This window comes from Schistocerca americana, chromosome 11, assembly GCF_021461395.2.
Source record: "Schistocerca americana isolate TAMUIC-IGC-003095 chromosome 11, iqSchAmer2.1, whole genome shotgun sequence".
In the NCBI taxonomy this organism is placed as follows: Eukaryota; Metazoa; Arthropoda; class Insecta; order Orthoptera; family Acrididae; genus Schistocerca; species Schistocerca americana.
In genome coordinates this window covers 169,297,756-169,310,813 of record NC_060129.1, presented here as the reverse complement: position 1 = coordinate 169,310,813, position 13,058 = coordinate 169,297,756, and the positions used below count along the sequence as shown (strand labels likewise).

The following is a 13,058-nucleotide window of genomic DNA, read 5'->3' as shown; positions in this document are numbered from 1 at the left end:
CACACACACACACACACACACACACACACACACAAAGAGAGAGAGAGAGAGAGAGAGAGAGAGAGAGAGAGAGAGAGAGAGAGAGAGAGACCGGGGGTGGGGTGGATTGGGGGGGGGATCAGAATGAATATACAATTCGCATACCTGTTTAGTAATAGCAAAGTATTGCTGGGTTTGATAGTTATTAACATATTCCACAACACCATCCACAAAAACAAAACACAACCGGCCCCTTCCTTCGGTTAGATTTTCCCACATACATCCATTTCTCCAAATTTGATGCAGTACCTCATCAGTTATTTGATCAGATCTCTAAATTTTCAGCTGTCTTCTCTCATAACATTTCAAAATTACTTGAACAATGATAATTACAACCAAAAACTGTATTGTAGCCTAACACTGTTTATTAAATTATTGGCTAACAGTACACCTGCTGGTTTAGTTAACATTATTCAAATATTTTGTGTACAGTTGCCATCCCACTGTCACAATGGATTACCAGAGAGATTTCAAAAGTTTCTCGTCTTTTCATACCTTAATTGCTTACTGCACACATTTCATTTTCATTAAAGACTACACTCTGCACAACCCTTTCTGAAAGGCTTCATAATGCTCAAATTTTTATTAAATTTTCACTAATTCCTAATTTTCCAAAGTACTTTTCTTCCTACTGCCAGCCTGCATTTTTATCTCCCCTACTTCAGATTTTTATCTCCCCTACTTCAGACATGGCCAGTGATCTTGCTGCCCAAGTAACAAAACTCATTTACTGCATTTAGTCGGATTTCTTATTCGAATACCTATCAGCACCACCTGTTTTGTGTACAGATAGTCAAGTGGTCGGGACTTGGGTGCCCAGGAAATCTGGTCAAATAAAGAAAATGTATTTCAATATACAGGATACATGGGACACACACAGGCCAGTCTAAGACGTCGAAGAAACTAAAGGAAGTCAGTGACACGAGAGATGGCAGATTGTGTTAAGTTCTGTTGTTGGCTGGTCATGGGGCAGAGTGCCAGAGGCTCTGCTTCCCAAGAAAGATGCCTGTTCTATTCTAGGTCTGAGTCACTAGAATGACAAGCGACAGAATTATGTTCTCCAGAACCTTCCAGAATCCACACTCGCTGCCGGCTAAGCCGATTGCGTGAATTTGATAGCGAGTTCAGCATAAGACTGAAGGTGTCCCGCCAGGAGCTTTTACTAGACAGAACTGCCTCGGTTCTGAAAGCCAGGCAGCTTTAGTCATGTAGCCACACCTGAAGTGACTCTGGGAGAAAACCTGCAAACACTTGACCACGGCCTCTGAATTTTTAAGCCCATTCCTTAAAATTTCCTTGACTAGCTGCCACCCTGTACATTTCTTCACATCTGCTATACTACTGCAAAGATTATCAGCCAAGTTTGTTATGTCAGTGACCACGATTGTTTAATGGCTATACAGTTTCCAGCTCATTATTCACTATCAACAGCCCATAATCACTTCTCAGCCCAGAGCTGTGTGCGATAATTCATTCATCGTAAGAATAAACCTGCTGTACACATTGCACTATGTATTATTCTGCATTTGCTGGAACCTCATTGGATTTCCGTTTCAAGTGGGACTGCAGCCAAACTGTCTCGAGAACTGTCAAGTGTGATGATAAGGGTACATTTTGTGCTGTGCGTTAAGTGCACATCAACTTAGCAATGATACGGGACAAGAACTTTACCGGCGCATTTAACTTGGACAGCACTGGCCAGTCAGCTGGTACAGCTAGCCTGGTGTGGCATCGCCAGCTGCAGTTCACACGTAAAAAGGGACGAGCAGAGGAGCAATACAGCTTCGAATTTCATTTAATTTTTAAGCAGAATGAAATAATACATTGCAAATCTCCACAATATGCTCCTTAGACGACTAGATGAAAACACAACACGTAATCGTTTTTAGCTAATGTACTACTGTAATTCAAAATAACAATGATGAAAATTCTTGACTTAACCACAGGGTAATTTTTCTGCATAAGCTGTGTGTAACGTATGCGAGTACTAAAGTTTTTCACCATATAGTTAAATATTGAAGCCACCGAAGCTATTACTTACAGTCAGTCATCTGGTAATCTCTTAGCTCCTTCCTTATCCTTACAGTCAGTCATCTGGTAATCTCTTAGCTCCTTCCTTATCCGAATCCGAGGAATACATTTCAGTTCTGGAAGTGTCGATTATAACAAGCCTATCGAAAACAGAATCCACAAAGACAACCAGGCCTTCACTTCTTTTATGACGAGCCGTTCTATATTGTTCAAATGGTCTGCAGTGACATGTGAAAAAGCTACATGCATTAGTTCCAGTACGTTTGGCAGCTTAACAGTCTTGTTGCTTCTCGGGCCAAATCCCACAGCTTGGCTCCAGATCAGTTCTCTTGGGTTCATATGGTAATGGTACAGTAGCAAAAAACATTTGTACGGTGTGCTCGATGCTGTGAAAATGATTGTTTTTCATGTTTCTACGATACTTATCTACCTCTGTGGTATAAAACAATGGACGCAGTCCAAGTAACGAGGATTTGGTTTTCAGTTTTGCCGTAAAAATAAATTGTGATGTTTTATTAATTTAAACAACTTACGAACAGTCTATCATATAACATCGATAATTATGAATTTGTATTTGAAATTGAAACAGGAATAATTAAAAACAAGAAGATGCATTATTCATAAAAAACAACGGGATGCAGGTATTTCAAATGGCTGTGGGGGGGGAATTATACTGGGGAGATTTAAATCAAAGGACGTATAACCACATTTGGTTGACATTCCATTACGCTACTGACTGTGCTACAGGTTCAACGTACGTTCGTGTATAGACTGCATTGTTTACAACGCTGGGAAAACTTAAAAGCCAAATATCTCCGTAATTTATGAAAAACATTAAGAACAGCCTGTTTCTTGGCACTTTTTTTACCATGTTCTGCACGTGTGTGTCACTAATGAACAGAAAGCAGCCTCAGCCATTTTCATACTGTGCATTAACAGCGCCACAATCAGAGCAAAACGATGTAGCTAAAGCAGGTTTAAAAAAAAACGTTGATGGCTGTTAACACATTTGAATATCTTAGAAGTTTCATTTAACATAACTTAGTAATAACTGCAGGGGACTTCAAAGCCTCTCTCCCGAGGCCAGACGGAGCTGACAGCCTCCTGCCCACCTGACAGAGGCCAGACGTGGCTCACGCCTGATCGCCATAGGGTACACCCAGCTTACGTACTGCCTACATTGCAATTGGACAGAATCTCGAGACCCGGATGCTACTGACGTCTCGGCCTTCGAAGCCTGACAAGTGGTCTATGATCCTGCCCCTTCCTAAACTGAGTGTTTCTCACCCAGTCCTTTCCTCACCAACTCTGCAGACAACTATTTGACGTCTTCTCTTTTCAGTCCACTTAATTTTTCAGCAGCCTTCTATAAATCTTATCTCAAATGCTTCAATTCTCTTCTTTTCCGGTTTTCCCACAGCCTAGAATTCACTTCTGTACAATGCTGTGCTCCAAATGTACATTTTGAGAGAAGTCATCCTCAAACTGAGGCCTTTCTTTGATACCAGTAAACTTCTGTAGGCTTCTTATGAACATATCAAGAGAAAGAAACAAAAATGGGCTTGTAAATAACATATCAACTTACAAGAGAAACAGAAAGGCATCAAACCACAAAGCTGCATTCCCGTAAGTTACTTTAACATTGTATACAGACAGAAAAATTCCGGTATACAACAGCACACTGTACACCTCCTATGTATCAATAAATTGCTCATATACTCTATACTGGTGCTACTATGTAGAAACTAATAGTTTTCTATTGCAGAAGATACCCAACAAATGTGGCTACCATGTACTTACAATTTCTTCTTTGATGATAACTGGCAGTTCCTGATCATGACCCATTTGTTCATATGACTGAAAACATACAAACAAACACAAACAGTTAAGTTTCCAATGCTACACAATGTCCGCAGTAGTGCTACTGCTACTACTACTACTACTACAGATGCTGTCTGCAAGCCACCACACAGCATGTGAGTGGTCAAAAAGTCCATGGGATCACTTCTTCACCCATTGCTATTTCATTTGCAAATTAGTGAAATTACAGTACATCTTCATCTAAGCTCCAACTTCTCTAACAAGCAGAAGTCCTCACATGAGGGATCAACCTTTTGAAACCACCTATACAGTAGTGTAGGTCAGGGTTGCAGGTATCACACCCTGCAGCCATTCACGTTAGCAGGCTGTCTTTTGCGAGTAATCGAAGAAAAACTCTTAGCGCCTTCAAAATAATTGTAATTTCGACAGAGGTGGTGTAGAGTAGTGGTTTAAGATAAATACCTGATGCAATGGAAGCTGTGTGTTGAATCTCATCACATGGTTTGACGATTTTATTTTTAAATCCTTATCAAAATGACTGACAAATTTTAGTCAGTTAATTAGTTTAAATGCATTGTTTTAATTTCTAATCCTTCCCAACATCATTTTAATCATTGCATAAACACTCTTATTTGCTCTCATCTTTCTTCCTAACTTTTCTCATTGTGGATCTTTGTACCTGTGATAATAATTATTTTTGTATATTAATTTCAATTTAATTTCTTCCACTTTATTATTTTACATTTTCATCCATGTTCCTTATTTTTATTCCTCAATTTCCATAAATTTCAATTTATCCACAAGCCTTTCTTTCATTCAAATCCTTATCTGCACTATTTTATTCACAGTGCAACAGGAAATTATGTGTTTGTACAAAGATTGCCATAAGAAATGAACATATTTTAACATATGCATTTTTGACACCACTGCTCAGCCAATAGAAATAGATTGTTTTGTCTTTTGTTTTTTTTGACAGAGCAGCATTTTCAAACATTTAAGTATTATGATAGATAAATAAAGATAATTAAAATCACATGCATAAAGATGCCAAATGACAAGAATTATACGAAGAAAAAAAAATTAGATCAAGTAAAGTTCAAATGATGATTAAAGTTCAAATGATGATTAAAGTTCAAATGATGATTAAAGTTCAAATGATGATTAAAGTTCAAATGATGATTACAGTTCAAATGATGATTACAGTTCAAATGATGATTACAGTTCAAATGATGATTACAGTTCAAATGATGATTAAAGTTCAAATGATGATTAAAGTTCAAATGATGATTAAAGTTCAAATGATGATTAAAGTTCAAATGATGATTAAAGTTCAAATGATGATTAAAGTTCAAATGATGATTAAAGTTCAAATGATGATTAAAGTTCAAATGATGATTAAAGTTCAAATGATGATTAAAGTTCAAATGATGATTAAAGTTCAAATGATGATTAAAGTTCAAATGATGATTAAAGTTCAAATGATGATTAAAGTTCAAATGATGATTAAAGTTCAAATGATGATTAAAGTTAGGTGCAAATGGTTAGAAATTACATTTTAACCAATTAATTTAAGAAAAATTAAGACCAAAGTCATTTTCATAAGATTTCAAAATCAACAATTTTAAATCACTGAACGAGATTCAAACCCACAACTTCTACGCATCAGGAAAGTATTTTAACCACTATGCTATGCTGTGGCTCTGAGTATCACACTATTCTGAAGTATGTACACCCACACAAAATCCTTTATTGTCAATTATTCGCAGACGAGGGACCACTCGGGTGAATGGCCGCAGGTGTAACAGCTGGGACCCTACCCTACACCACGATCAAAAAGTCAGTCCCACTCCTGGACACCTCACCTAATGAATGTATCAATCCAGGCACATTCACAAGGGAGCAATATGTTCACTGAATTTGTTTAGGGATTGCACTATTTGAAGGGTATGCCCCTATAATGCCCGGTATCTTTTGTAAGAACTCTTGCTGTTGCAAGCTGTTATCGCGCGCCCACACACACACACACACACACACACACACACACACACAATGTGTGTGTTTTCTGTAATGTACACTCCTGGAAATTGAAATAAGAACACCGTGAATTCATTGTCCCAGGAAGGGGAAACTTTATTGACACATTCCTGGGGTCAGATACATCACATGATCACACTGACAGAACCACAGGCACATAGACACAGGCAACAGAGCATGCACAATGTCGGCACTAGTACAGTGTATATCCACCTTTCGCAGCAATGCAGGCTGCTATTCTCCCATGGAGACGATCGTAGAGATGCTGGATGTAGTCCTGTGGAACGGCTTGCCATGCCATTTCCACCTGGCGCCTCAGTTGGACCAGCGTTCGTGCTGGACGTGCAGACCGCGTGAGACGACGCTTCATCCAGTCCCAAACATGCTCAATGGGGGACAGATCCGGAGATCTTGCTGGCCAGGGTAGTTGACTTACACCTTCTAGAGCACGTTGGGTGGCACGGGATACATGCGGACGTGCATTGTCCTGTTGGAACAGCAAGTTCCCTTGCCGGTCTAGGAATGGTAGAACGATGGGTTCGATGACGGTTTGGATGTACCGTGCACTATTCAGTGTCCCCTCGACAATCACCAGTGGTGTACGGCCAGTGTAGGAGATCGCTCCCCACACCATGATGCCGGGTGTTGGCCCTGTGTGCCTCGGTCGTATGCAGTCCTGATTGTGGCGCTCACCTGCACGGCGCCAAACACGCATACGACCATCATTGGCACCGAGGCAGAAGCGACTCTCATCGCTGAAGATGACACGTCTCCATTCGTCCCTCCATTCACGCCTGTCGCGACACCACTGGAGGCGGGCTGCACGATGTTGGGGCGTGAGCGGAAGACGGCCTAACGGTGTGCGGGACCGTATCCCAGCTTCATGGAGACGGTTGCGAATGGTCCTCGCCGATACCCCAGGAGCAACAGTGTCCCTAATTTGCTGGGAAGTGGCGGTGCGGTCCCCTACGGCACTGCGTAGGATCCTACGGTCTTGGCGTGCATCCGTGCGTTGCTGCGGTCCGGTCCCAGGTCGACGGGCACGTGCACCTTCCGCCGACCACTGGCGACAACATCGATGTACTGTGGAGACCTCACGCCCCACGTGTTGAGCAATTCGGCGGTACGTCCACCCGGCCTCCCGCATGCCCACTATACGCCCTCGCTCAAAGTCCGTCAACTGCACATACGGTTCACGTCCACGCTGTTGCGGCATGCTACCAGTGTTAAAGACTGCGATGGAGCTCCGTATGCCACGGCAAACTGGCTGACACTGACGGCGGGGGTGCACAAATGCTGCGCAGCTAGCGCCATTCGACGGCCAACACCGCGGTTCCTGGTGTGTCCGCTGTGCCGTGCGTGTGATCATTGCTTGTACAGCCCTCTCGCAGTGTCCGGAGCAAGTATGGTGGGTCTGACACACCGGTGTCAATGTGTTCTTTTTTCCATTTCCGGGAGTGTATTTCACACAGTACACTGTTATGCAATGAAACCCAGCAAGTGCCTCATAAAGTGATGAACAATACTCAGTAGCAAGCCTCATGCCAATTCTTTCATTGAATATATATGTGTGATTTCTGTTATGATTGCCATGATTGAGTAGAGAGAGTCTGACAATAAATACATAAAGAAAGATGCACTGTTGCTAGTAACAATGCAACTGGACCTTAGGACTATCGACAGCCTGAACTACCGTGCAAAGACAAGTTTCTGGTGGAATGTTGTCCTTTGCCCACGAAGAAAAGGAAAAAAACTAAGTTTTCCGCAGTGGCAGTGTTCTATACATGTTTCTTGGTGTTCAGACTCTCTCTTGACAGAGTCATCTCTTTATGAAGATGACTATTTTGAGGCTATAAAATAACCAGGTTAGGGATATAACTTTCTTTAGTTTTACTTCTTTACAACTTCGAAATATATCCCTCTGTGATCCATACATCACTTTATGTACATTTTCCACTGCTCGAAGCAGTGTTTGAAGTTATCTTCTGAAAGCACGTTAATAGTCTCCAACACTTTTTCTTTCACAGCTTCCTCTGTCTCAAATCTCACCCTTTTCAGTGCAGATTTCATTTCTGGGGACAGAAGAAAGTCACTCTGAGCAAGATCTGGCAAGCAGAGTTAATGTTGCAGAACAGGGATCCCACACTTAATGCAAAAACGATTTGACAACTCAAGCAGTATGGCAGAATCCACAACTTGTTTTTCCAAACTCAGGTTGTTTCCTTCTTACTCATTCACAGGGTATAGATCTTTATGATAATACTCATCGTTTTCAGTTCAAGCTTCAGACACTCGACGTACACAATCCCGCGAATGTCGAAAAACAAAACCGTCAGTTCTTTGAGTTACGATTTTCACATTCGACCTTCTTCAGGTTTAGCTGAGAGAGCAGGAGATGAATGTGTGATAGGAACAGAGAGGGGCGGGGAGGGGGGGGGGGGGGGGGGGGGGGAGCGTCACGTGCTTCAGCAGTGCAGTGTTTGGCATCAAGAACTGAGCTGTTGGTCTGTTAAAAATGGTCTGGTTACTTTTAGCCAGAGCTTCTAACACAGACCGGAACTTTTCGACTCCGTGAATGTAGAAGAGGGTATCAGTGATCATAAGTCAGTGGTTGCATCAATGACTACAAGTGTAATAAGAAATGCCAAGAAAGGAAGGAAAATATATTTGCTTAACAAGAGTGATAGGGCACAAATCGCAGAATATCTGAGTGACCACCATCAAACGTTCATTTCTGAGGAAGAGGATGTGGAACAAAAATGGAAAAAATTCAGAAACATCGTCCAGTACGCCTTAGATAAGTTCGTACCGACTAAGGTCCAAAGCGAGGGGAAAGATCCACCGTGGTATAACAATCATGTACGAAAGGTACTACGGAAACAAAGAAAGCTTCATCATAGGTTTAAGAGTAGTCGAATCATAGCTGATAAGGAAAAGCTGAACGAAGCGAAAAAGAGCGTAAAGAGAGCAATGAGAGAAGCATTCAACGAATTCGAACATAAAACATTGGCAAACAATCTAAACAAGAACCCTAAAAAGTTTTGGTCATATGTAAAATCGGTAAGCGGATCTAAATCCCCTATTCAGTCACTCGTTGACCACGATGGCACCGAAACAGAGGACGACCGAAGAAAGGCAGAAATACTGAATTCAGTGTTCCGAAACTGTTTCACTGCGGAAAATCGTAACACGGTCCCTGACTTCAGCCGTCGCACGGACGCCAAAATGGAAAATATTGAAATAAACGATATCGGAATTGAAAAACAACTGCTATCACTTAGTAGCGGAAAAGCATCCGGACCAGACGAGATACCCTTAAGATTCTACAGTGATTATGCTAAAGAACTTGCCCCCTTTCTATCAGCAATTTATCGTAGATCGCTGGAAGAACGTAAAGTACCTAGCGACTGGAAGAAAGCGCAGGTCGTTCCCATTTTCAAGAAGGGTCATAAATCAGATGCGAATAATTATAGGCCTATTTCGCTTACGTCAATCTGTTGTAGAATAATGGAACATGTTTTGTGTTCTCGTATTATGACGTTCTTAGATAATACAAATCTCCTTCATCATAACCAACATGGATTCCGCAAACAGAGATCATGTGAAACTCAGCTCGCCCTATTTGCCCAAGAAATTCACAGTGCCGTAGACACTGGCGAGCAGATTGATGCCGTATTCCTGGACTTCAGGAAGGCATTTGATACGGTTCCGCACTTACGTTTAGTGAAAAAAATACGAGCTTACGGAATATCGGACCAGGTTTGTGATTGGATTCAGGATTTCCTAGAAGAAAGAACACAACATGTCATTCTTAACGGTTCAAAATCTGCAGATGTAGAGGTAATTTCGGGAGTACCGCAGGGAAGCGTGATAGGACCTTTATTGTTTACAATATACATAAATGACTTAGTTGACAACATCGGTAGCTCCGTGAGGCTATTTGCAGATGACACGGTTGTCTACAAGAAAGTAGCAACATCAGAAGACTCGTACGTACTCCAGGAGGACCTGCAGAGGATTAATGCATGGTGCGACAGCTGGCAGCTTTCCCTAAACGTAGATAAATGTAATATAATGCGCATACATAGGGGCAGAAATCCATTCCAGTACGATTATGCCATAGGTGGTAAATCATTGGAAGCGGTAACGACCGTAAAATACTTAGGAGTTACTATCCGGAGCGATCTGAAGTGGAATGATCACATAAAACAAATAGTGGGAAAAGCAGGCGCCAGGTTGAGATTCATAGGAAGAATTCTAAGAAAATGTGACTCATCGACGAAAGAAGTAGCTTACAAAACCCTTGTTCGTCCGATTCTTGAGTATTGCTCATCAGTATGGGACCCTTACCAGGTTGGATTAATAGAAGAGATAGACATGATCCAGCGAAAAGCAGCGCGATTCGTCATGGGGACATTTAGTCAGCGCGAGAGCGTTACGGAGATGCTGAACAAGCTCCAGTGGTGGACACTTCAAGAAAGGCGTTACGCAATACGGAGAGGTTTATTATCGAAATTACGAGAGAGCACATTCCGGGAAGAGATGGGCAACATATTACTACCACCCACATATATCTCGCGTAATGATCACAACGAAAAGATCCGAGAAATTAGAGCAAATACGGAGACTTACAAGCAGTCGTTCTTTCCACGCACAATTCGTGAATGGAACAGGGAAGGGGGGATCAGATAGTGGTACAATAAGTACCCTCCGCCACACACCGTAAGGTGGCTCGCGGAGTATAGATGTAGATGTAGATGTAGATCTGATTTGTCTGAACACCAAGAAAATGTTATATAGCTTATACTACTTTTTATGTGCCTTTAGCAGCAACTTTGGAACAACACATCTGAAACTTGAAGTTGCCAGGCACTTGCTTTTAATAGGCAATTTTCCCTTGAAGGTGTATCTCTATGCACTAAAGTGTTTAACTTTGTACATTGACTGAAATTTTATCACAAGCTGCCATCTCGGTAACAAGTAGCAGCCAATTAGTAACTTTTTAACACAACTAGATATCGACCTATCAAAACATGACAAAACTACCTCTATACCTATGTATCTTTATTGTCTATTAACTATCAACATAGACATTTTGCATCAAACATAAATTGGCGTGCAACTCCTTCCAGAAATTAATTATTGAGATTTCTGAATTAATGTTTAGGCTTGAATGCTTCATTTCCTTAGACTAAGTGATTCTACATTCTTATTGCCATCCTCAAGGGTATGGCGTTACTAATAGACTCGGAAAAACTACAACAGTATTAAAAACATGTAGCTCTCACCTTTTCAGTTGCTGAACGCGTGGGTTCGTCACGGTCTTCTAATTGTTCCTCGACTGTCACATACTCAAATTCCTGAAACACAGAACTTTGATATACTACGCCTGCACCAGAGGCAGTTAGAGTAGTGGCAAATCTGTAGCAATTCTGAGAAATGTAGTTCCAAATGAAAGTCAATAATAAAAATTGTGCTCGTTTACAGACGAGATAGTCAACGCATTCACACAATGCTATTCTACAACACAATATTCGGTGGACAATGCAGCTTAAGCCCAAAAAAAATTCAACAGAAGTGTCCAGTAAAGGTATTGCACATATCCACCAGACAAAACTATTGCAGAACTCTCTTCAGGGACCAAGGAATTCTCACATTCATGTGCTCAAGCACTTTTACATCCTCACAGTGTTCATTGTTAATGACAAGAGTAAATTTAAGATGCACTGTGAAATTCACAGCCAGAAGATAAAAGTAAAAAGGAAGATTAGGGTTTTGCAATTCCATCAATGCCATAATAGACACAGCAATTGTTCCATCCCAGAATTTGCCTTATGCAAGTGTAGGAAACTGTGGATAACGTAAATCTGGGTGACCAGATGAGGGAAGTATTAAGTCTGGCGTCTTCTCATTGCACCCCACCATTCAGTCACAACACTGCACGTAAAAATGATTTCAGTTCAGACTGCAAGTCCCTCTCTGCAGTTCAGAATGGAGTTTTTTACTGTGGGGCACAAGCAGACCTCAGACAGGGTAGTGGAAACCACCCGATTTTCAAAACACAAGTAAAGGATTACTCAGTTGCCCACTCCTTGTCATCTATGCTGCTACTGCTTACTACTACTACTACTACTACACCAAGACAAGCCTTTGTTTAATGTTATTACCAAAAATCTTGAAAGTTCTTGACTGATTTACTTCAGATATCTACCAGGTACCCTAATATAACAATATTATGGAAAGGGAAGTTGCTACTCACCACATAGTGGAGATGCTGAGTCGCAGATAGGCACAAGAAAAATACTGTCACAAATAAAGCTTTCGGCCAGTCCACGCACGCAAACGCAACTCTCACACACGACAGGAGTCTCAGGCAGCTGAAACCTCACTGCGAGCAGCAGCACCATTGCATGATGGAAGTGGCGACTGGGTGGGGGTAAGGAGGAGGCTGGGGGAGGGATAGTATTGTGGGGGTGGCGGACAGTGAAGTGCTGCAGGTTAGACAGATGGGGGGGGGGGGGGGGGGGTAGCGGAAATGGAGAGAAGTAAAAAGACTGGGTGTGACGGTGAAATGACGGCTGTGTAGTGCTGGAATGGGAACAGGGAGGGGGCTGGATGGGTGAGGACAGTGACTAACGAAGGTTGAGGCCAGGAGGGTTACGGGAACGTAGGATGTATTGCAGGGAAAGTTCCCACCTCCGCAATTCAGAAAAGCTGGTGTCGGTGGGAAGGATCAATACGGCACAGGCTGTGAAGCAGTCATTGAGATGAGGGGTATCACGTTTGGCAGCATGTTCAGCAACAGGGTGGTCCACTTGTTTCTGGCCACAGTTTGTCAGTGGCCATTTGTGTCGACAGATAGCTTGTTGGTTGTTATAGCCAAATAGAAGGCAGCACAGTGTGGTTTGTGGTTTCAGTTGCCTGAGACTGCAGTTGTGGAGGTGTGTGTGTGTGTGTGTGTGTGTGTGTGTGTGTGTGTGTGTGTCGTATATTATTGATGAATTCCTTACTGGCCGAAAACTTTATTTGTGAGAGTCTTTTTGTTGTGCCTATCTGTGACTCAGCGTCTCTGCTGTATGGTGAGTAGCAACTTTTCTTTTCACAATATTGTTACATTCCAGCATCGCTTTCCC

The 13,058-nt window shown here is 42.0% G+C and overlaps 1 protein-coding gene across 1 annotated transcript in view; it reads right to left on the bottom strand.

Moving 5' to 3' along the window:
- Positions 1–13,058, bottom strand: part of LOC124554052 — a 242,103-nt gene that overhangs the window by 39,078 nt on the left and 189,967 nt on the right. The window contains exons 7-8 of the mRNA XM_047128087.1: positions 11,214–11,285; positions 3,871–3,927 (exon numbers count right to left, since the gene is read on the bottom strand). Coding sequence (XP_046984043.1) covers positions 3,871–3,927; positions 11,214–11,285 — 129 coding nt within the window. The remainder of the gene's footprint in view (positions 1–3,870; positions 3,928–11,213; positions 11,286–13,058) is intronic.